Source organism: Glycine max, chromosome 7 (assembly GCF_000004515.6).
Source record: "Glycine max cultivar Williams 82 chromosome 7, Glycine_max_v4.0, whole genome shotgun sequence".
NCBI classification, from domain to species: domain Eukaryota; kingdom Viridiplantae; phylum Streptophyta; class Magnoliopsida; order Fabales; family Fabaceae; genus Glycine; species Glycine max.
In genome coordinates this window covers 1,622,535-1,648,122 of record NC_038243.2, presented here as the reverse complement: position 1 = coordinate 1,648,122, position 25,588 = coordinate 1,622,535, and the positions used below count along the sequence as shown (strand labels likewise).

At 32.1% G+C, this 25,588-nt stretch overlaps 3 protein-coding genes and 1 pseudogene across 10 annotated transcripts; all 4 read left to right on the top strand.

Moving 5' to 3' along the window:
* The first annotated feature begins 1,164 nt into the window (after window positions 1-1,164).
* Window positions 1,165-4,479, top strand: LOC100808313 (ent-kaurene oxidase-like; annotated as a pseudogene).
* Window positions 4,480-7,369: 2,890 nt separating this feature from the next.
* LOC100807781 (AP2-like ethylene-responsive transcription factor At1g16060) lies at window positions 7,370-12,380 on the top strand. Of its 2 annotated transcripts, XM_003529718.5 has the most exons (8): window positions 7,370-7,566; window positions 7,682-7,764; window positions 7,899-7,907; window positions 8,029-8,117; window positions 8,224-8,297; window positions 8,414-8,464; window positions 9,477-9,553; window positions 11,050-11,804. In XM_003529718.5, the coding sequence occupies exons 1-8, from the start codon at window positions 7,457-7,459 to the stop codon at window positions 11,427-11,429; spliced, it is 873 nt and encodes a 290-aa protein (XP_003529766.1). In that variant the 5' UTR covers window positions 7,370-7,456; the 3' UTR covers window positions 11,430-11,804. The 2 variants fall into 2 exon arrangements, with proteins under 2 accessions (XP_003529766.1, XP_006583078.1); XM_006583015.4 differs by lacking the exon at window positions 7,899-7,907 and having other exon boundaries at window positions 11,050-12,380.
* Window positions 12,381-12,571: 191 nt separating this feature from the next.
* On the top strand, window positions 12,572-16,026 carry LOC100795565 (uncharacterized). Of its 2 annotated transcripts, none has more exons than XM_006583014.4 (5): window positions 12,572-13,619; window positions 13,715-13,932; window positions 14,484-14,612; window positions 15,444-15,575; window positions 15,656-16,026. In XM_006583014.4, exons 1-5 carry the CDS (start codon window positions 13,319-13,321, stop codon window positions 15,767-15,769), a joined length of 894 nt encoding a protein of 297 aa, XP_006583077.1. In that variant the 5' UTR covers window positions 12,572-13,318; the 3' UTR covers window positions 15,770-16,026. The 2 variants fall into 2 exon arrangements, with proteins under 2 accessions (XP_006583077.1, XP_003530189.1); XM_003530141.5 differs by having other exon boundaries at window positions 13,712-13,932.
* Window positions 16,027-18,898: 2,872 nt separating this feature from the next.
* LOC100500141 (uncharacterized membrane protein At1g16860) lies at window positions 18,899-24,818 on the top strand. 6 transcript variants are annotated; one of them, XM_006583013.3, is made up of 6 exons: window positions 19,121-19,332; window positions 20,864-21,571; window positions 21,722-21,843; window positions 22,692-22,847; window positions 23,865-24,076; window positions 24,324-24,818. In XM_006583013.3, the coding sequence occupies exons 2-6, from the start codon at window positions 20,950-20,952 to the stop codon at window positions 24,514-24,516; spliced, it is 1,305 nt and encodes a 434-aa protein (XP_006583076.1). In that variant the 5' UTR covers window positions 19,121-19,332; window positions 20,864-20,949; the 3' UTR covers window positions 24,517-24,818. The 6 variants fall into 6 exon arrangements, with proteins under 6 accessions (XP_003530186.1, XP_006583076.1, XP_006583075.1 ...); XM_041017207.1 differs by lacking the exon at window positions 19,121-19,332 and adding an exon at window positions 19,758-20,363; XM_003530138.4 differs by having other exon boundaries at window positions 18,899-19,332; window positions 20,864-21,843.
* The last annotated feature ends 770 nt before the right edge of the window (window positions 24,819-25,588 follow it).

Sequence of the window (25,588 nt, the reverse complement as noted above, 5' to 3'; positions counted from 1 at the left end):
GCCAAGTCCAGGGGTTTTATTTGGCTGTGATCGACACTCCATTTATTAATGAATAAAATTTTGATTTTAAATGAAGCGTTAAAGTCCTTGCAAGCAAATCACCAGAATTCAACTTGTGCCAACAAGAGCAGTTTTCATTTGTATATTCCTCTCTTTTTGGATTGGTGTTAAACGTTTAGAAATGATTGAGAAAATACTATGATTATAAGAAAGAGAAATAAATGTCTAAATTTTAAGCAATACATGTAAAATGGAAAAAAGAGAGTAATGGTTACTCTTCTATAAAATGACAATTTTATTGAGACTAATAATTAATTATTAACATAATTAGTGGAATACTAAACTAGTATTGAAATTTAAATGAAATTGAAAAAATAACGAATGATATTACTTCTATTTATCCAATTATTAATTATATATTACATTATATTGATCCAATATATCCAATAATTTTTAAAATATTTATCATAAAATTCAATTAAATTATTAAATATAATAACTTATGATTAAATGACAATATAAAATTATTTTATATTAATATATAATCATTAAAATCAAACAATATTTATTGAGAAGAATCATTCTTTTAAATAAATTTTAGAATTTTAAAAATAATTTTGTATCTCAAAGAATATCTCTTTCCAAGGATAAACATTGATCATAATTGTACGTAATATAAATAAATACTCTTTTCATTCAAAAGTGGCTAAAGTTTAAAACCTTTTTACATAGATTAAGAATAACAATAAATACATTACTTATTAAAAAAATTATTATTACTTATAATTATTGAATGATTAATGATGGTGGTTGAAAAATTGATAGGCATAATATTCAAAGTTATTCGCTTGATATAATTTATTTTGAGTGATTTTAGAATAAAAGTTTTCATGTTTCATTGAAAACTACCAATTAATACGATTTTTTAATGCTAAAATATTATTACCAATTAATATCAATTATGGTTGGTTCTCTCAAATTGCTGAAGTTTCAGTGAAAACAACAGCCTCTTCCAATTTTTAGTCTTGATCCTTCCTTTGTTGCCTTTATATCTTACTTCCTCAACATTCCTCTGCATTGCAATCAACTTAACTTGTTGGATTCTCTCTATTCATTCATTCCAATGGCTTCCAAGACAGAAGGTAAGGGCATTGGCATTCACTAATGCCTTTATACCTTGTTGCTGAAGGTAAGGGCATTGACATTGCCATTGCCTATGGATTAGACAAGAAGGCTTCCAGGAGTGGCGAAAAGAATGTGGTTATCTTCGACCTCGGTGGTGGAACTTTTGATGTCTCCCTCCTCACCATCCAGGAAGCTATTTTCCAAGTGAAGGCCACTGCTGGGGACACTCATTTGGGAGGTCAAGATTTTGATAACAGGCAAGGATTACTCCCCATTTACATATACGATTTTCTGGTATTTGAAATAACTCATAAACTTAACTGTTTAAATCCTCAACCCATAAAAATTGAATCTTTTTTATAAATGGCTGAACCAAACACTTTTTTTTTTTAAAGTATGCTAAAATTCTTCTTTTCTTTTTTTTTTTTCCGGATCAAGGGACTAGAAATTTGTTGGAGTAAGATCAGTTATGAACTATAACTTCTATAAGGAAAAGGTGGAAATGTGAGTTATATTCGTTGAAGTATGCAATTGGTTCTTCAATATTGCTACGTGAAGTGAAATATTGCCAACTGCCTGTAGTGTTGGGCTGTGTCGAATTTTTTTGGTAGATGGTCAATAGCAAATTTTTGTTTGTAATTTATTTTTAAAAATTTGATACGTGCGGTGTTTGTAAATATTTAAATATTATTACAGCTGTTAATTATACGTATGAAAATATTTTTTTAACGTATTGTTTTGTGACAATTTTTGACTGTGAATACCGTGAAATTATTAATGGTGTTACCCTGCTAATTAAAAAAATGTTGTTACCCTTAACCTTATGGAATGATTATTTTGAATTGCTTTAAAAAAAATAAAAAGATGAAATTATTTTTTTTTTAAAATAAAGGGATCAAACTGAAAAAAAAAGAGCAAGAGTAAAATTTAACCGTTGATTTATTTGGTTAAGTTTCATCACTTAAGATAAAATTTCTATTTGTCCCAAATTCTACAATATATATATATACACTACCATAAAAAGTTTTAAATTATTTTATTAGTGTTATTTTTGTTAAGAAAAAATAAATTATCCAACATAATGTCAATGCTTAATTTTCTACTTACAAAAACTTAACCTTTTTGGCTGAGAAAATATTTCAACATTAAATTTTCAGTTAAATTTATTAATTATATCAAGAACTCCTTATTTTTATTATTTTTTTTTTCAATTCTTATATACCAAGAATAGAAGTCCTCATTTTTTTAAATAAAAGTTGAAATAGAAAAATGAAGCCATGCGTAAAATGATGACAAGCACTTACCAAAAAAGGACTTGGCTCTCCCAAAGTGAGAAAGTCCAGTTTAGAAAATATAAGAATTTATATTTTATAATTAATTGTTTATTAGAAAATAGTCATAAACATTATAATAAAATCAAATACATAAGTAACAACACAAAATTAATTTTAATCCCAATCATTAATTTTTTTAATTAATAACTATTATTACATTTTATCTTTTAAAGTACACTCTCCTTCAATCCCAAAAAGAAATTGAAGAAAAATATATTCACCAAGGCAAAATGCAATTGAAGGAGAAGAAACCTTACAAAACCTTCACACGGTTAGCTGAGAAATATGGGCCTATTTATCCATCAGAACTGGTGCTTTCACTGTCACTGTTGTAAACTCTATCCATGTTGCCAAGGAGGTTACAACTCACTAAACCACAAGCCCACATCCACATCCACTACTGTTTCCTACCTTTGTTTGGCAGATAAAGGTTGTGGTTGCCATTACTAATGATTATAAAATTTATCATTTTTCTACAACCAACTTCTGGCATATACACCTGTTCTTCTTTATTAACTTTTATAGGAAACAAACCATATTTACTTATTTAACCAGAAGTAAAAACATATTCTGTTTGTAATTGATTTGATCTTATAATTTAAGCTTTTCATTATTATTTTAGGATATGGTAACAACATTTTCATCCATGTCAAACAAGCAGATATCAACTGCACTCAAGACTTTGACTTTTGATAAATGCATGGTGGCTGCTAGCCACTAGCCCACTACAATGAATTTCACAAAATGGTCAAAAAGCATATTATTATTTCAAACGTTCTTGGATCCAACGCACAGGTTGGTTACAACTAACAACATTCTAGTAATTTGAGATTATTTGAGTATATTCTCTCTTTGTGGTTCCTCTGAAGTTTCTTTGTTTTTTTGCCTCTAAAAATTCAGAAACGACACTGTCCCCTCAGAGAAGCCATGATGGAAAATATTTCAAGGTAGTTTAATGAACATGTGAAGAGCTCCTCTACTTCAGCTGTTAATTTTAGGAAAATATTTGCATCTGAACTATTTGGACTAGCACTGAAGCAAGTGAGTCACTCCTTAAATAAGAATTAAGTAATAGACATATCTTTGAGACTATAATAACAATTGCAAGAGTCAAGACTTGAACATGGAGGAATTTGCAGAGCGTGGGAAGCAATGTAGAATCCATTTATGTGGAGAAGCTTGGTGGTAGTTTGTCAAAAGATGACATACATAAGATTCTAGTGGAAGGTGCAATTGAGGTGTCAGGTGGATTGGAGAGATTTCTTTCCAAGCAAGAGCTTAGAGATGAAAATACAGATCTAATTTGCACTTCGGCGGGAATGTAGTGATGGAGGCTTTGATTGATGAGCAGAAGAAGAGAATTGCTTCGGGAAAGGTATGTATGGGTATGAATTTCTTGTGCAAATCTGCAACAGATACATAATTCGGTTGTTTTTTTTGGAATGTCACAGGAAGAAATTAAATTGTTATATTGATTTCCTGTTAACTTAAGCAAAAGAGCTGACCCGACAGAAGAACAATATTGAGTCATCAGATAACATATTAGTCACAACAGAGTGGGCTATGTATGATGTATCAACTTGCTAAAGACAATCTATTGGTCTGTTCAATTAGTCTTTTTTTGTCACTCTTTTCCTTTGTGTCGTATGAACTATGAAGGACCGTCTGCATGAGGAGATCCAAAAAGTGTGTGGAAATAAAAAGCTTACTGAAGACAACTTATCTAAGCTACCATACTTGGGGGCTGTCTTCCATGAAACTTAAAGGAAGCATAGTGCAGCATACCCAACTGGAAGGCAGGTTGATTAACTGGTCTTCTACATTTACCATGTCATGCATCTTATATATAAGATTCTTCCTAGTTGTATATCATATGCTTGATTATCTTAGAACCAATGTTAATTGACCGGCTCATGTTAACACTAACAGGTAGCTATAATATAACATTTATGAATGTAACATGGACAAGAATCAATGGGAAAATCCTCAGCAGTGGATGCCTAAGAATGCGTTTGGATAGAGAATTTTAACTGAGAAAAGTAATTTATCAGAGAATTTGAATTTCTGTAATTTAGAATTTATTGTTTGAATGTTTTTTACGAAGAATTTAAAATTTTGGAATTTTAAAACAGAATTTTAAACAACTAAATATCTGGAATTTCAATTTCCTTCTAAAATGTGAGAAATTGAAATTATCTTCTTACAGTCTTCTCCAAAAAACACAGTATGAGCTCTTAAAATATATCGATCGGATGTGAGCATAGAGGAACACGTATAACTAGCACACCAACCATAATTTTTCTTTTTTTTTTCATTCATTTTTTTCATCCTCATAATTTTAATTTTGTTTATCCAAACACAAAATTTTGAAAATAAAAGAATTTCAATTGAAGTATTTTAAATTTATCAGAATTTTAAATTTATCAGAATTTTAAATTTCTCCATCCAAACACACTCTAAGAGATTTCTTGATGAGAAATATGACCCTAATGAGTGTCTACAGGGGCTCTTCAGGCAATGTTGATAGCTTGCACAGCAATTGGTAGACTTAGACTGGTTCAGGAATTTGAGTGGAAGCTCAAAGAAGGAACTGAAGAAGGGATGTGGATACTGCCAAGAGATCATTAGGCATGACCAAATAATTGCCAATTTGCTGGCTATATGTTTTAACACACACATCTTGAGCCAGCGTTATACTGAAGCATGAGGAACTTATCAAACAAATTCAGTATTAATAAAATAAGAATGAGATATGGGCTTTTATTATATTCGCTATAATGTTTATGCTTCAATTTGAATACCTAATCATGCATGTAGCAGATAATAATAATTAAAAAGGAGACGACTTACCTAAACAGTTCTTAGATATTTTTTTATGTTGTTATTCAATCAGATAATAATAAGGAAAACTTACATTTACCCTCCTGAAGTTTTTTCTTAAGCGTCACTCACATTAAAGAAAGAGGATGTGAGTCAGATCACTTTATCAAGGCCCCATTTAGATAAATTTCTTCGTAAACACTTGTACAAATTTGTTTGTGTTCTTCCTTCTTATGTTTTTCCACCTATAAATGCTTGTGAAAACAATTATCAATAAAAATTAAACAATGTGTGAATGTCATTTAAGAAGACATTACAGGGATGGTAAATGTATTTTTCTTCGTAATAGTAACAATAAATTGGTTGATTTTATACTCTCTTAAAATCTATTTTCAATGAATGAAATATTATTTTTGTTCATTCTTATTTTATTATTAATATTATATAAGTGAAAAACTTCAATATTATATATATATATATATATATATATATATATATATATATATATATATATATATATATATGTGTGTGTGTGTGTGTGTTGATAAGAGAGAGGGGAGACATAAGTATCTTCAGGTGTATTCATAAAAAAAATCAATCTAAATATCAAAACAAATAATCATCATCGTCATTTAGAACTAAGTGGCTTATTGGGGGATCCACCTTTTAATTATCATGCTAATTAGGTATGAATTCCTAAACCAAAAATTAACTTCCAACTCTAGTTCACAGGCTTAAAGATTTTAGCTAGGATGTGACTAAAAAAAATGTATAAAGTAAAGCCCAATAGTTGTGATGTATCATAGCCCTAAGTACATGTACTCACACGGCATATCAATATTTTTTAAGAGAGAAAAATCAAATTTATTTTAGGGGAAAATGACATGGAGTAAGTGTATACCGACCAAAATGGAGAAAATACCAGCAATAAAAACATGGATCGAGCTATGATTAATTTCTGGGCTGCAAAAGCTATCGTCTACATCAGTAACAAAATGATTACAAGCATGAAAGTAGAAATAGTCGAGACAAAAACATAATGGACTCGTTTGGAGACGGCCACAATAAATAGCATATTTTCTCCCCGTTTTTCCGTCCAAAAATGAGTTCTCTCATCTATTTGACAACTTATGTAGACGGGTGTTTTCACTGTCATTGTTCTCAACTACCTACATCCATGTTCATGTTGCCAAGGAGCAAAGCCAAATTCACACCTACATGCACTATTGTTTTTGTTTGGCAAATAAAGCTTGTGGTTGTCAACTTGTGATTAGTGATCACTACTGATTATAAAATTTATCATTTTTCTTCAATCAACTTCTGGTCCCTTTACTCTATATACACCTGTTGTTATTGATTTCCATTCTTGATTATATTATGTTATTATATTCCGTCCAGAGGTGTATCACAAATTATAAAAATTAAAATTAGTGACTTCAGAGGGAATAAAATAAAAAAGTATAAGATTTTACTTTCCAATTTTCAATCAAAATAAAAATTTATTTATGATTTTTTTAAAAATAAGTGAATGCACTTATACACTTTTATTATAATGTAGGTCTACCACTGATTCAGTTAGTTAGACTGACTGATCAGGGTTTATGTGACTCCAATTAAAAAATATATATATATATATATATATATATATATAAATATAATATGAGAAAAAATCATGAGATAAAATTAGGTTATGTATATGATGAAACTAAAAAAATAGCTCACATATACATATTAACTTATGTATAAATTAATTTTAGTTGTTAGGAAAACATTCTCTAAATACTTGTGGAAAATTTATTCAAACATAAAGAGACACGATGTTATAATATATATATATATATATATATATATATATATATATATATATATATATATATATATATATATATATATATATGAAGTGTTTATGTATAAGAGATCATTACTATTTTCCCTCTTCTAGGGTCTCTACTCAACTACCAACTGCTACAACATGAACAGAAAAAGGAAAATAAAAATGTTATTATAGAGAAATAAAGGAATAGACCTACTTTTTCATTCTCCTCCACTATTTCTATATATTAATTAATGCCCTTCTTATTGGATGACTTGGTCATATTTATATAACTCCTCGGGCCTTCACTCTTGAACTGTATGCGTGTGCAGTGCAGTGGTCCTCTCTCTCGTTGCCAGTTTTCATGGCGAAGAAATCACAGAAAAGCCTCAACAGCACTGGGAAGCGCACACGCAAAAGCGTCCCAAGAGACTCACCTCCACAACGAAGTTCAATCTATAGGGGTGTCACAAGGTTAATATATATTAATTAAATCTGGATCTCACTCTATATATAATTCCATCTTTCTTTTTCTTCCCATTCCCATGTTGATGTTATATTCTCAAATATGTGCATGTGATTGTTTTAGGCATCGATGGACTGGTCGATATGAGGCTCATTTGTGGGATAAGAATTGCTGGAATGAATCACAGAGCAAGAAAGGAAGACAAGGTTCTTCATTATTTTGCTCTCTATAATCTCCATATAATTTTCTGATTTCCTTCACTTATATGATTATTTGATTTACTGTCATATTAATTATGTTGTGTTGGTTGAAAATGGCTATGGAAAACAACTGGATGCAGTATATCTAGGTATGATTTGAGAGTATTAATTAATTAGCTTGCATATATAACAAAAACCTTCATTATTTGTTCCCCTTAATTTGGCGGATGGGGGACGATTTAATGATTGCAATAAACTTGGGTTTGCTAGGGGCATATGATGATGAAGAAGCCGCAGCACGTGCCTATGACTTGGCAGCATTGAAGTACTGGGGCCAAGATACCATTCTCAATTTTCCAGTAATTTCTCTCATCTTCAATTCGAATTTTTTTTTTTGTTAAAATGTGTTTATTCATAAATCAGATTTGATCCATCACTTCATTATATATATGTTTTTGGTTCTAGTTATCAAATTATGAGGAAAAGCTCAAGGAGATGGAGGGCCAGTCAAAAGAAGAATATATTGGATCCTTGAGAAGGTTTATTTTTAGTTATTAAATACATTAATTTTCATACATAATGCATATATATGGAGCTATTAAAGCCGTTTCTTATGATATTCAATTTTCATGGATAAATCTTCTCCATTATGCAGAAAAAGCAGTGGATTCTCTCGAGGAGTTTCAAAATACAGAGGCGTAGCAAGGTACTTGAACCTTGCTCTGTTCACTGCAAAATGGTTTTGCAATTTTCCTTTTTTTTTATGTATAGGTTTTTGTAACGTGTCAATCTCTTTTACGGGGGATCATGGTCAACAAAATAAATCATTGATATCTTTGTTGAATTCAGAAAGTGGGGCATACGCGAATATATGTACCAAATGTTTTTAAGAACATAAAATTGTGGTAATTATGTTAGTTAAAAAGAAATTAAAGTAGTAGCTGATTTAATAACAAGTCAATTTAATAAGAGAGTTGAATAGAGAATTAGTGTTTTTTTTTTCGGGGGGAGTATAGACTAAAGAGAATAGTTTAAATAATACAAAATATTTTATTTATTTTTTGGCTTACAATAAATGAAATTTTAGGTTGCAGTTTGTCAGCAAAATCCAATATTCTGCGAAGCAATATTAAAAAAAATTGAAAATGTATCCGATTTTGGATGAATTGGGATAGAGAGAAGAGAAATAGAAATAAAATAAAATGAGAAAAAAATAATAAATATAATAAACAGTGTGATAAAAAAAAGAGAAATGAAAATAAAATAAATGTATATATTTATATCTTTCTGAATGATAAAAAAAAATATATTAATAATTATTCAGCAATATTTTTGGAAAAGAACTTTAGTCAGCCCTTACCTGTGTAGGTTCTTTCAAGCCCATGAAAATTGAAATCCATAAGTTCGGTCATTAATGATGCACATTGATTGAAGTTGCACATATTCTAAAAAGTTATGAAATTTGAGACATCTATAAACAATCAAGTAGTATAACATAATACTAGTACCTGTGAAATTACAATCACATATAATCAAAATAATTAGTGGATGAAATTTTTAAATCGAATCTTAGCATTTTTTTACATATACAAGCTACTCAATGTCTCCAACTTTACAGTTCATTCGCATAGAAATTCGCATTTCCTCTCCATATATTTCTGTGTAAATAGTTAGTAGATTGGTGGAAAATGCTCTGAACTTTAGTTTTAAATGTTTAGACACCACCATAACGGAAGATGGGAAGCTCGAATTGGAAGGGTCTTTGGCAACAAATATCTATACCTTGGAACTTACGGTAATTTCATTGTCTATGATCTAATGTAAAGAAAGCGCATGCATAGATGGATGCTACTTCTTATTGAAATTTTATGTGAATTTCGTTAAATAAAGAATAAATTTATATCATTGAGTGTGACTCACATAAAATTTAGGATTAAATGTAATTTTAGTCAATTCATAATTTTAATTTTTCTATTTTAAAATTAAAACATTTATTTTTCTTATTTTAAAAAATTTGTAATTTTGGTTTTTCTATTTCAAAATATAAATATTTAATTTTTATATTTTAAAAAATTGACGATTCTGGTTTCCTTTTTTAGAAAATCTATAATTTTAATTTAATCTTTAATTTTGTATATGCTTTATTTCTTTTATTTCTTATTTTGTAACTAATTAAATCAAATTTTGATGATACCTTAAATGAATATATTAGATTTATAATTCAATTGGACCAAAAGAAAAAAATAAAATATTGATAAAATTGAGAATTTGATCAAAATTACAATTTTTTAAAATAAGAAGACTAAATATCTATTTTAAAACGGGAAAGACTAAAATTGTATATTTTTTAAAACAAAAGTACTACATGTTTCAATTTTAAAATAGGATAACCAAAGTTATGAATAAAATAAAATAGGGACCATAATTACATTTATTTCTAAAATTTATATAATAAAAAAATGTGTACAGAAATATATTATTAACAGTTTTGAAAAGTAATTTTCCTGCATTATATTATTGTTATTCAAATCTCAAGATGTCTCAAAATAAGAATATTGTTAGTTATTTTTTTTTTAAAAATTGAATATGTGATTTTAAAGTGTGCGTCTATACATATAATTTGTCAATTATATAGTTCAGGGGACGAAATGTTTTTTAAAATCCTAATCAAAAGGTCATTTTCTATGCATTTGATGTACAATTCTCTTAGACAGAAGCATATGGCCTTACCTTAGCATTTGAATGCATTTACATGGTTCATATATAGCATTTCATTATCATCATTTATATTTGGTTATATTTGCTACGAATTATAAAACATGCATGTGATATGGGCCTATGTCAGCACTCTAAATAATGAACAAATTAAATTGTATGTTTATGTATTGGTTGAATATAAACGAAATAAAGTAGCTAATATAGGTGTAGCGATGTTTAATTAATTAAGAGAGGATGTACCCATACCTGAAATTTTGAAAATGTATTTGACCATTCTTTCCGGTTCTAACAAGAAAGTACCTACTTGGTTTCAACATGGTCCCGCGGATCAAAATAGTAGGACAAATATAAAGGTCAACATATGCAATCAGATCATATTGGTTGTGATATAGATCACCAAACTTCAACTGCTTAATAGAGCTATTTAATAATGATATCATTCTTTTCTAGTCATTTTAATATAAACCAAATCGGAAGAAGAAAAAGAGAAATCCTAGACCGACATATGCAAACAATAATACAATTAAATTTGCTTACATGTGTGTGTCCATATGTTATTATGTCGTATTGTAGCTACACAAGAAGAAGCAGCCGCAGCATATGACATGGCAGCAATAGAATACAGAGGACTTAACGCGGTTACAAACTTTGACCTGAGCCGTTATATCAATTGGCCACGTCCTAAAACAGAAGAAAATCATCAAACTATTCCTAGCAATGAAAATGTAAACTCTAATGCTGAACTTGAGCTAGGTTCGGCTAGTGATGAGATCACAGAAGAGGGTGTAGCACCATCTTCAGAATCAAATCCTTCTCGTCGCACATTCCCTGAAGACATTCAAACAATTTTTGAAAATCAAGATTCAGGCATCTACACTGAAAATGATGATATCATTTTTGGTGACCTGGGCTCCTTTGGTGCACCAATTTTTCATTACGAGCTTGATGTTTAGAATTGGAGGACTTCTTCTGGCCAATACGTTATTTTTCAAAAGGGGGTAATCAACCAAAAAAGATGATAAAGAAATTAGGGGGTAAGAGTAAACATTTTAGAGATCGAGTGGAAGATTCTTTAAAAGTAACATACAAGGGGGGAAGAGGGATTGGATCATTTTATTTGCGATAGAACAAGATGCATGGCATACAAGTACAACTGCCTCATTTTAACAATTTAGTTTTATTATGTATGTCTCCACAAGCGTGGGTAGATGTCACAACATTTAGTTATTATAAGCAATAAGAATAATATTTTTTTAAAGATAAATGTTAAATTATTAAATCATATTTAATTTGTTAAGTTTTAAAGATTAATAAAAATATTTTTTAAATGTTTAATGATGATATTTTGTGTGTCATTTAATTATAAATTATTATTGATATAATTTTTAAGATAATTTTATTAAAATCAATAATTTATCTTAAATAATAATTTTTTATTGAATGATAATATAAAATTATTTTATATTATTAATATATAATTATTTTTTTTCATTTCTTAATTAGTCATATGATCACGATTAATTTTAAATTTTTGCCTCCCACAATTGTATTACAAACACATTTTGTCTTTTTATGCAAATTTGCAACGAAATAATTGATGTGTTTACGGAATCAAACCCAAAACAAAACTAACATAGTTTCATGTCACTTTAACATTAATTTACACACAGGCGCACTAAAGCTAACACATTTTCATGTTACTTTAACATTAATTTTCATTTTTAACTATACTTGTTTGTCTTTTTTTATAAAAAAAAAACTTGTATATGTAATTACCAATCATAACAGCATTAATCCTTATTCAAGCGACAAATTACTGTCTTTTGACGAGGTGATTGATGTGTTTAAGGGATTAAACCCCCAAACAGTTTTTTTTATTTATTTATGAAAAGCTAACTCATTAATCTTCAAAATTTACACACAGGAAGAGTCTTAACTCACGTGATTACTTTTTCATATATTTTATTTTTATTTTGTTTAAATATTATGATTTGTTGGATTTACTTAGATTAATAAGATGAAGCGGTGATAAGATGAAGCCATGAAGAGCCGTGAAAAAGGATAAAATAAAAAGAAATTAATAAGTGTGGTTTTTTTTTTCCTCTTAAATTATTCAAAGACAAGTTGCGTAGGTAGGTTAATAGTTGTGGAGATATATTGGGCTCAGCAATGAGCAGGGCTCCGATAATAAGGACAAGTACAACTCTCCCACCGGCGAGGTATTGCTTTCACCGGGATCACTGACGTTGTCAACCAAAATCCATCCAAAAGAAAAAATGAAATTTGAATAATAAGTTAAACTTTTAACAAGATAAAGAAAAATAAGAATTAATAAAAATTGAAAACAAAAAATGTTTGTATAAGAAAATAATATATTTATATAAGCTTATTATATGAAAGTAAATTGAAATATAGGAATGAGACACAGAGGATTAGACGGGATGAATATGAAAGATGTTGAAGAAAAAACAAAATAATGGGAAAAAGAAAACCACGAGGCGAATAAAAATAAATAAATATAAAAAGCAAGAATCGTAAACATTAATTTCACGTTTGAATATTTGGTGATCGAAATTGGAAGATTAAAATTAAAACACGACAGTAACTAACAATATGGCTACAATAGAAATCACGATCAGTGGAAAAACGACAAGTCGTGTAGGCACGCAGGGAAAAGTTGTGGAGGATAGAAGCTTCCCAAGTAACGAGTGGCGTAACTTGTGAGTGGGAATATCGACAAACACAGCTCAACAACTGTGTCTGCCCAAAAGTCATGTTGATGTTCTTCTTCTTCTCCTTGTTCGCCTCCACTTTTCACTGAACACTTATTACTCACTCCTTCATGGCCACTTCGCTCTCTTTCTCCATTTCTCCCAAAACCACTGCCACAACCTCAGCCTTCCGATTCAAAGTCTCCGCCATGGCTACCACCATCGCCGCCCCTTCTACCAAGGTGGCTCCCGCCGTCATTGTCGGCGGCGGAAGAGTGGGTAGGGCCTTGCAGGACATGGGCACCGGTCAAGACCTCCTCGTTCGCCGAGGAGAGTCCGTACCTCCCAATTTTGAGGGTCCCATTTTTGTGTGCACAAGGAACGATGATCTTGAATCCGTGCTTCAATCTACACCTTCTTCTAGATGGCGTGGTAAATACTCCTACTTTTTTCCTCCATTGGGTTTGGTTGGACAATGTTGTGTTGTGGGTATTAACGAGTTGTTATTGATGGTGTTGGTGCAGCAGATTTGGTGTTCTTCCAGAACGGAATGATGGAGCCGTGGCTTGAGAGCAAAGGTTTGGAAGATGCAAACCAGGTGTTGGCTTATTTTGCTGTCTCTAAAATTGGAGAAAGCCCTATTGATGGTAGGACTGATACCAATCCTGAAGGACTCACTGCTGCATATGGCAAGTGGGCTTCTGTTGTAGCTGCTAGATTAAATGCTGGAGGCCTCTCTTGCAAGGTTTCTTCTTTTTACTGTCATACTACTCCCTGCCCTGGATTTACATAAATCTTGATATTGTGCGGTTAACTTGGTTATGGACTAAAATGATAGCAAGTTTTAAACTTTAGAGACTATAATTACAGTAAGTTGTATATCTGAGTGACTAAAATGTTAGTAATTTTGATTTCAGAGTTTTTTTTTTCTTTTTGACATTTCTAATTCTGAGTACTATTGAGACAACACCTCACAAAATCAGGGACTAAAATGGGGTTACTCTAAAAGGGAATATATATATATATATATATATATATATATATATATATATATATATATATATATATATATATATATATATATATATATGCGTGGGGAGGGGGGGGGGGGGGGGGGGGGGTTGGGGGTGGTTCTTTTTAATTTTTGGGATTTAAGTGTTTTGATTCTCATGTGTTATGTTTTTGGTTTGCTTAGCTTCGAGGTTGAAGCTGTAGGATGTCCTTGTGCAATGTCAAAAGCAAATATTTACACATCTGATACGTATATCACACGCTGATGTATGTCTCAAAATCCAGGTTCTTGACAAGGAGGCGTTTCAAAAGCAGATGTTGGAGAAGCTTATATGGATTTGTTCCGTTATGCTTGTTGGAGCACGGCATGGAGGGGTTTCTGTAGGTGTCGTGGAAAAGGAATTCCGCACTGAAGTAAGTTTCACAATTGACATATTCTCAAAGTTAATATGCTAATTCTGTTAAACCTGTTTGGATAAGCTTCTTCATTAATATTTATATAGGAGAATAAAATAAGAAGGAAAAAAGCTTCTTCAGAAAACTAAAATTAACTTATGCATTAGTTAAAATCAGCTTTTTTTCCAAAAAGTTGATTTTAACTTATGTTAAGTTAATTGTAGCTTATGGGAGAAAATTTATTTCATCTTTTTTCTTTTTATTTTCTTCTCTTATAAGTGCTTATGGAGAAACTTATTCAAACATGGTCTTAATCAATGACATTACGTTTGATTGGAAGACAATATTAGATGTACATGATCTGATTAAAATTGGGTAGTTAATAGGATGGTTGGTAATTGCAATCAGTATCCTCTCTCTCTCTCTTATATATATGTGTGTGTGTGTGTTTTCTTGTTTTGGATCTTGAAGAGGTGTCTACTCACTACTCAGTGACCGTTCTCAATTCCTATGGCTGAGTCTTGGGTGAAATCAGGTTAACATGAAATATGTTCAAATTTGGTTGGATTTGGTTTGCTTGAAGGGTTGATCCTGGACTAAAGGAGCTCTGTCCAAAATGGGTGACCTGATATTAAACTTGATTTGTTGCCTTGAATGAAATCTACGATCTATAAATTGTAAATAAACTATGTTTGTCATACAAATTTGGGCATAAAATGTGGGCCATAACAAGAGAAGGAAGAAAATGTAGAGATTTTTTGACAAACATCTAGAGCTAATATTGATAACGTATTCAACACTAAAAATGTTAACACTGCAATGAGAACTGACTGATGTTTGCTCTTTCAGTTGTCCAGCCTTATAACAGAACTGGCATCAGCAGCAGCAAGTGAAAAGGGGTTAAAATTTGAAGAAGCCATGGAAGAGCGCTTGTGTGCATATTCTCGAGCTGTAGCCCACTTTCCCACGGCAGTTAAAGAGGTAAATGATAGGGTTAGTGGAATAAATATTGGATTCACTAGATATATAAGTTCTTATCTTGGTTATACTTGTACTTGCAGTTCAAATGGAGAAATGGTTGGTTTTGTTCTCTCTCTGAGAAGGCTAATGCCCAAGGCAAGCCAGACCCATGCCCTTTGCATTCCCAATGGCTAAAAGAGTTGAGAATTGTATGAAGCTTGAACTCTAGTGTGTGTGTGTGATGTGTGCAAGGTTACCAGCTTGTAAGAGTTATGTAGACTTAGGGTGTGTTTGACCTATTCAACTCTCCCCTTCCTTTTATTTTTTATTTTATTGCTTTGGAATGTGTAAAACCTCCGTCCAGTCATGCTGAAACGGGTTTCCAAACACACACTTAGCCACTAACAAGTGATATAGTTTCCTGAGTGTAAGTTTAATTTAGTTAATAAAGTTCAAATTTCATTTCCTTCCATTATATCGCTTCAAAACAATTTTGTTGACGTACACACTTGAATCCAAAAACAATTGTATTGACGCATTTTTACGTGTATCTTTGAAAGGGAAATAAAGAGATCTGTCAACACTGAGGACGCGTTTGGCAAGGGAGAAATCTTTTTATATTTGAAAAATACCATTTGTGAGAAAGTCTATTTATGGGAATCTTGATCTTTAAGAATATGTAAAATATGTTTAGTTAATAATATGTTTTTGGGAATTAAAGATTCATATAAAATATATAATTAAAATTTTTTGGATTTCCATGACCAATTGAAAAATCTTTTTGTGTTGGCTCTTGTCAATGGGTACATCATTTGTCAAAGATCTTTGGATTGATTGAACCTTGATAGCTTCCTATTATCAAACTGATATTTTAACGTGATTCTGGAGAATTTAATGTATAGTAAGCTTCCTATTATCACACTGATATTTTAACGCGATTATGAGGATTAAATATGCACTTAATTACGTTCTATATTCTTGTGAGACAACATTGTCTTCTGCCAAGATCAACCTTTGTCCCCACATAATATTGTATCTTTGTTGCTTTATAATGGTATTTAGGCCCATGTGAACCAAATCGACTGCATAACGGGCATCCATTTTCTTTACTTGTCCACACCCATTTTCTTTTTTAAACCCTAAATTATCCTTGTAAGCACACACTCCCCCAAACCCTAATTACATGTTCACTCCCTCACTCCCCCTTGCTATTAACTGCATCTAATACAACATTGCGACATCTGAGAATCCAATTCAACTTATTCAACTCGGAAAACAACAATGTTGGTGTCGGAAAATACAACACCGTCACCCTCCTCCGCCTTTTCCTCACCGTCATTGTCCTTCATGGCACTATAGGTGTCGACAAGTTCTGCATGCCGGAAACCTAAAACAAGTTTTCTACATGATCCATCACCATGACAATTGTTTTAGAGGCTTCGACGGCTAATTGTACTATATCCAATTTTAGTATGTGAATGCATATATTATCAAAGTGTTCTTTTTTTATAAAAAAAAGCCAATATTATTAATTCGTACCTTATAAGAACCATACAAGAACAAATTCTTGCTGCCTCTAGATCTGCAATCAAATACAAAATCGTACCCCAACCAACACTTGGCTTCAATCAAAAGCACATACTTAATGCTTTACATGTAAACAAAAGCTACAAGTTGAAAAACCATGAAACTGGACTCCACAACACCAACTAACAGCACTAAAAAACCAATCACCGATACCCCACGTCCCCAACCTAATGGACATAGGAGTTAGGAAAGCTATCACCTGCAACATAACCAACGAGACACAAGTTTCGTGTCATTGTGATTTGTCTTTAATTGTTGATTTTTCAATTTTCTGAAATGTTGCAATTGGGTTATGATGCAATTGGAAATTTGCAGATAAGGGGAGTCTGTTTTTTCCTGAACAATAAAAATGAGAAAGTGATAAGGGAGAATGCATGTTTACAAGGGTAATTTTGGGGGGAAAAAAAGAAAAGGAGAAGTGTATAAGTAAAGAGAGGAAAAGGAAATTGCAAGTGCAAAAAAAAATTGGGCATGTGTGAAATTATCAGCCTCGAGTTCCTTCACCAATCAAGACAAGAGTTACTTGGCTACTTAGTTCAGCAAGCCACTGGATCCTTCTTAAAATAAAGCGTGTTTGATTTTCTGAAAATTGGTATTCTAGTATGATTTATAAAAAAAACAGTGTATGCAATAAAATTAAAAACGTTTGGATAGAATGATTCTCGAAACAATTTCGGGAAAAAACAGATAACCAAAAAATTGTTTGGACAGCCGAAATGCAAGTAAACAAAGGCTGTCGCGAGGAGACATTGGCATGACAACTTAAAAACAATTTCAATGTGTGGATACAGGTTGGAATTGATTTTGATTAGATAAGATCGTAGTCGTAATATGATACATAGTAACTTATATATATATATGGAATAATGGAAATAGGATGGAGATTTGAGTATATAGAAATAGGATGAAAACGTTTATAATTGCAAGAAAATCATTGATTTACAATAACATATTATTCTTTCTAGTTTTGGTTTGCAAAAGAAACGATAAAAGTGTTTCATTTCATTTGTTTCCATTTTTAATTTGTAAGGTATACTATTTTTTTTTTTGGTATAACCATGTGGGGATTTTTTTTTTTTGGTAACCAACTAATTCAAAACTAATGTACAATATATCGAATAACCATATAAGAATAAGATTATAATCACATGAATATAAATGTAAATTAAGAAAACTGATGTTCCAAGTACCACTTTGAACCTTTTTTTTATTAGTTAAAATGTGAAATATTTGATATTAATTTATTTATTTCAAAATGATAGTCATTTTAGATTATTTTAAAGGGATCAAGAAAAATAATAAATAAATAAAAAAATAGTAAATTTATAAAATTAATCTTATATTATTATTAATTTATTTATAAATTTTTTTATTCACCATTAATATTATAAAATATATAAATAAGAAATAATTAATGTTATATACGAGAATTATAATAAAACGAATAATTTTTTTTATAAGTATCTTAATTATCATCAACCATATTATTAGAGACTGGAAAGGAGAATAATTGGATTATAGATAGTAAGAATTAATTAAATAAAGAAATATTTTGGAGTAAGATCAAATAGCTAGTATTTTAGGTTTAGTATTAATCAAAGGGGAATTGGTGTATCGTGGAAAGAACAAAATACGAGATAGAAATCCGTGATTAGATAGAGAAGAAGAGCGGTAGTTTAGGTGTTAGGAAAGGTAGGGCCCTGCCCCGTGCCCGTTGAAGAACAATTTATTGCATTGCATTTTGCAGTCAAAATATAAAAAATTAAATAAAAATCATCTTTAACCCTCTCCAGGGAAAAATATCCTCACCAATTCAGAATTTGAAAAAATTAAGTCTCGTTCATATGTAATTATTTCTGTTAAATTTACACTCAAATAATATTTAAACAATTCAATCACTTCAATATATTAATCATTTAATTACTAAAATGTAAAATAATTTTATATTATTATCTAATAATAAGTTATTTGCTCACTCTGGTAAATCAGACAAGGCACAAATTTGTTGCGGCTCTCTTCTGAACCTTTCATTCACCGCAATACAACCTTAGATTCTCGGAGCGAGAGCGAGAAACAGAAACCTATTTTTATTTTCTCTCTTCATATCACTTAGACTGAGACTGGATGCTTCTGTATCCATCATATTATATGATGATTATTGAATTGATTATGCGTTCAGATTTCACTTCAGGTAGGTAGCTATGCTCTCTTTCTCTGTATAGATCCTTTCCATTTCCCTTCTTTTCTCCCAAAAACAAATGCGAATTTCGGCGTCTTGTTTTCTAGTGTTCCTCTTTTTCGTCAACGCTTCTGAACTCTTTCCATTTGTATTTTGTATTTTGGATTCTGATTTTGTTTGTTGAGAAAATGCCCCTGAATTTCAGAATAACGTTGAACTCTTACTATTACACACATTGCTTCTACCCAGCGTTGAGATCACAACTTCATTCTCTAGATCTCTCGTTCAAATGACCATGTGGGTCTGCCTTTTCTCATCACTTTCCGCAGTAACATTTGACTTTTCTGCCGCAATGTGTATCCCATCGGTGCTGTGTGTGAGTTTCCCCGCCTAAATCATTAGGCTCCCCTACAAGTTTTCTTTTTCTGTATTTTTATTACTTTCTTCCATGCTTGATTGGTGGCCATAATAGTCGTGGAAGCTTCCTTTTTTCCGATAATATATTTGATTTTTCAATCCTGGGGCATTCTTTAATCTACCAAAAATTAAATGCCAGCTTGTTCTTATGTATGACCTCCGGCAATTTCCGTTTACTTCCTCCGTTTTTAATTTGGAAAAATGGATCCAGGGTCTCTTGCTTCCTAGATTACAGATTGTCACAAGTTTGAAAAAAGTGGGGCTTGACTCTTATGGATGTTGACGTACTTATTTGTCTTTCCTCCTAGTGTAGGGTTTTTCGAGAAAACAAAAAGGCACTACAACTCATTGCTCCAGAGTCCATACTCCGGACTAGTTCTCTTGCCTTCTTCTGCCCTAAAAATTGTTCCACTTCTGGAATTTTATCCTAGAATTTTAGTGTTAGCAATCCCTCATTCGTTTATTTAAAATCAATGTACCTTTTGGTTGGAGGATGCATGAAGTTTATGGGAGGACAGGAGATAAAAACTATATGATTGAATGTGTGTGCATAAAAATTTATAGACATGCCCTCTTATATAGGCCAGTAATTATTTAAGAATTTTGGGTGTTTCTTCATTCTATAGGTTCGTTGATCTTCTGGTATTGGCAATGAGGAGTTGATATGCTCTTTATCTTCATTTAGGTTGCGTGCATGCATTGAAGTATACTAGGAAGTTGACTATCATATACTTTGGTTCTTTGTAATTATTTCTGATTAAAGTGTGATGTGTACAAGATTTGCTTGCTCCATGATGGGAAATGTCTAGTTTTATACTTTGGTTGCCCATGCGACCTTTGGGACATTGTGTTCCCTTGAGTGTGTTAATTTTAAACATGACATGTTATGTTCCCAAGGCCATGATTGGCAATCCGCATAATATTTATGCCAACTAGGGATCTAAGATGCTGAACTTTATGCTAAACATTTTGCGCTCATCACTACACGTGCGTTTTGGTTTATTTGGTCGTAATTGAGCTTTCCGTTACCTTTCACTAGGCGACATGGAAATTTATTGCACACTGCTAATTTTGATTGAACAATAATTCCAATCCCTTTGGGGATTTCATTTTTTGCAACTTTCAGGATCACTTTGACAGTTTGACTTGTCCGGCACCAACTTCTGGTATTACTATTGTCTGAGTTCTCAGGAGTTCTTTCACAGAAGGTAGATGGGTTCTAGAATCCCATCTCATAAGCTTAGCAATGGCCTCTACGTATCAGGACGGCCGGAGCAGCCCAAAGAAAGAACTCCAACAATGACATCAACAGCCGTGCCATATACCGGTGGAGACATAAAAAAGTCTGGAGAATTGGGGAAGATGTTTGATATTCCTGTTGATGGCTCTAAATCTAGGAAATCTGGACCAATAACAGGTGCTCCATCACGGACTGGATCTTTTGGAGGAGCTGGTTCGCATTCTGGACCTATGCAGCCTAATGCTGCTGCTCGAGCCACCTATACTTCAGGTCCAATGACTTCTGGTGGCATGGCTGGTTCGACTTCAATGAAGAAATCAAATTCTGGGCCACTGAATAAGCATGGGGAACCTGTTAAAAAGTCTTCTGGTCCTCAGTCTGGTGGAGTTACACCAGTTGGGCGTCAAAATTCTGGACCTCTTGCTCCCGTTCTACCTACAACAGGTCTCATTACATCTGGGCCCATATCATCTGGCCCACTAAATTCTTCTGGGGCTCCTCGGAAAGTGTCTGGTCCTTTGGAAGCGACGGGTTCTATGAAGCTTCAAGGTTCTGCTGCTGTTCACAACCAAGCTGTGACTGTTCTTAGTCAAGGTGATGATTCCTTCAGAAGGAATTTTCCGAAGGCGGTGTTATGGTTATTAATTCTGCTTTTTGTGATGGGTTTCATTGCTGGTGGTTTTATTCTTGGAGCAGTGCACAATGCTATTCTCCTTATTGTAGTTGTGATTCTTTTTGGCTTAGTTGCTGCATCTTTCACTTGGAATACTTATTGGGGAAGAAGATCTATTATGGGCTTTGTTACTCATTATCCAGACTCTGAGCTTAGAACTGCAAAAAATGGGCAATTCGTGAAGGTCTCTGGGGTATGTTTTGCTTCTCTTGCCGAATTTATTGGCTATTGTTGGAAAGATCATCTTCACTTCTTGGGCTTATGACTATATTCTTTAACATCAAATCAAGCTGTACTTATTTCATATGTTTTTTCTTATTCACCTGGCTTTGCATCAGTCTGATTTTGCTTTTTATTATAAATTATAAAAAATTTCTTCTCCCGCTTTAGAAGTATATGGGGCTTCTCTTTTAATTTACAGGAGCTTTTGAAGGATGTGATTTTTTTTTCATAAATGAAAGATTGAAAATCTTCAAGCTTATTTGATGCGAACCCCGATTTTTGTCAATTATAAAAACTTACATACGTCTAGTAAATAACCTTACCTGCATTTGGTTTGTAAAATGGTACTGCTTGGATTTGTATCAGGTGCTTCCACAAACATGATTTCTGTATGGTTTAAATGAATGAGTCTGTTTAATATTGAAATTTCATTGTTTTAATTTTTTCCGAAGACATCACATCATTGCGAGCAAAGCAAAATAAGAAAATAAGAGCAAAAATTTATCATGGATGTAAAGCCTTTAAGTCATTCTTTATAGCTGTTTGAAATAATGAATGAGCCTTGGATGATACTTAGATGAGAGAATTTTGTCTCATCTTTCTTATCTTGATGCTATAAACATATGTTGTATAAGTATCACTACTATACTTGTGCCTTAATATCAATGTCTTCCCAGAGTAATAGTTTCCCCATAAACATCCAATTATGCGAATGAGAAATTTGCACTTGATTGATTTTTCATTCTATTCATCCTTTTTATAACTACAATACAAGCTTAAATGACTGTAATCAAATATGTTTTGCTGTGGTATCTGAAGGTTGTTACCTGCGGTAATGTGCCTCTTGAGTCATCTTTCCAGAAAGTTCCCAGATGTGTATATACGTCAACAAGTTTATATGAGTATCGAGGATGGGACTCAAAAGCTGCCAATCCTGCACACCGTCGGCTTACTTGGGGCCTTAGATTGCTGGAAGTAAGTTACTAAGTATTTTTTATGGGTTAGTTATTATGGAATTTAATACTCTACTCTGACATCTTGTGCTCAATTTTACTTCTATTCTTGCCCCGGGGAGCGTGGCAGTGAAGGATATGGTTCTTCTGATTAAATTTCAAGTTGAATTTATTGTTTTGAATTAATTTTACTATCATGTTCAGGAGAAGGAAGGGAAGTTTTTTTTTAATATGATGCTATTGTCCTTCTTAGTAAATAATTCCAATTTACCTTGGACAAGATTTTGTTTACCAAGCAAAGGATGTATTCACATGGGCGCTCTACCCCCAAGCCAGTTACGATGTATTGAGCAGGAGTGTAAAATGGATGGTATAGATAAATTGTGTTGGATTAAAATTGATGGGTTAAAATTTAAATCTAGTCCATTTATGATCCATTAGAAATGTATTAAAACAAATTGATCCATCCATAATCCATAACTTGTGTAAAAGAGACCATCCAACCTATCCATAAATAATTTTTCACGGATGGATATATATATATATATTACTTGTCAACTCAACGGAAATTCTTTCTCTAAAAATTTTCTACTTACGAGAACTGTTTCCAGAAGACCCTTTAATGAGCCTCGGCTGCAATAACCATCATTGATCCAATTGTTTAAAAAAATATGATGGATCCCCCCCTGCATTAATGGTTGTTGATTGGTTGAATTTATGCATGGGTGGATTGAATGATGGATCCACCCTTTTGACATTTATTTTCAAGTCCTTTGATGGCACTAGAGGTTAAATTGACCTATTTATGTTGTTATATATGGTTGCCTAACAGTTGTATCCCCTTGATTGGTTGTTGTACCATTTTTTCTATTATTATATAGTGTTTATTGAACTTAATTGTATTCATGAATCTACATTTAGGACCGCTATTTTTTTTTGGTTCAAGAAAGTCCCATGGGGAGTCTGTGATTAGGGACTGGTATTGCTATTGGGAAACGTGTTTTTCACTTGATTGACTAGAATGTATGTAATGTGACAGAGGCGCGTGGTTGACTTCTACATCTCAGATTTCCAGTCTGGTTTAAGGGCACTGGTTAAGACTGGGCATGGAGCAAGAGTGACCCCTTATGTTGATGACTCAGTTCTCATCAATGTAAATCCAACCAAAGAAGAGCTTTCACCAGAGTTTCTCCGGTGGTTGGGAGAGAGGAATCTTTCAAGTGATGACCGCATCATGCGGCTGGAAGAAGGGTAAAATTTATCTCTTGTTTTCCTGCATTTTGATCCTTTTGAATATACTAACCTGATCTGTCTTTGGATGGGTGTATTGAGTGTCAGCTTTGATTTGGGGGTTTACCAGCTAGACAATTGTGAATTAAATTTTGTATACTGAGTGGATAAAATGTTTTAACCTGTTGATTTTATTTAGCATCATAGTTTTCAGGTTTAGTGTTGTCTTGATTTGAGACAGATAATATAACTTGGTATTTGTATTCAGGTACATCAAAGAAGGAAGCACAGTAAGTGTAATGGGAGTTGTTCAGAGGAATGAGAATGTGCTTATGATTGTTCCTCCGCCAGATCCAATCACTACTGGTTGCCAATGGACCAAATGCATTTTTCCATCTAGTCTTGAGGGTATAGTTTTAAGATGTGAAGATGCATCCAAGAATGACGTGATACCAGTTTAACAGTATGTGCTATGAGGGTGCTTGTAGCATCTTCTAATTGGTGTTCTTAGATAGTATTCTTTTCCCCTCTATTATTAGTGGTGGTGGAATATCATAGTGACAAATTATTATAGATTAAGATGGCAAAGTTGTGTGTGCGCCCGCCTTCTTTTTCTCCTTTAAATTGTTGTATAGTTCTGGTTGTTTTGATGTTCTTCTAGGGTTTGTTAATGTTTGGTGCGGTAAAAATTCTTACTTGTACGAGCATATTGTGATTATGCTAACATGCTAAATAGAATACAATTTTTGTTTGTGTTTGCAAATCTTTTCTTCATGCACTGAATTTCTCTCTACCTTGTCGATTTGGCAATTACATTTACACTGGTAAGGGACATACTGTAAACACGTGAATTTGATGTGAATGTGGGCACATGTTGCCTTTATGCGTGGTCTTATTGCTTGCACCCTTTGCAGCAATTCTGAACTTTTTTTTTAATAACTCATTTTGCCTTTTAAAAAAAGGATTAAAAAAAACTATGCCTCATTTTGGAGACATATGATATTTAATGTGTATTGTTTTCCCCTTTTTCGTTATTATAATTCACCACTTAACAAAAAAATATTTCATTCATCTGCACCTGCACGGGAAGGAGAAAATATGAAATGCGCTTAGTAGTGGGAAGATTATGCAACCCGTTGTTATAATACATTATTGAAATCATTCAAAGATAAATTTTTATAATGTTTTGAAATTTTAGGCAAAATAGGGGTATCAAACACGAATTATAATTCGAAACTTCTTGAAGTGTTGACAGATGAACTTTGTTTATGTTAATTGTAATTCTTATAGGCTTATTATTAAAGAAAAGAATATGGCCAATTTTCGTTCGATCAAGTAATAAGAAAGTTTTGTTTTTTAAGTAAGATTTGTGTTTGAATCATCAAAATGGGCTGGAAGAGTTCTTTCTCTTGAAGTAGGTCTAGTTGGCTAAATTAAGATTGAGTTTAAAGTGACTAGTACATATGCCATTAAAAAGAAAACTAAAATGCTGTGACATTTTAACCCAAATGAGTTTTTATTTTAAAACTTTGT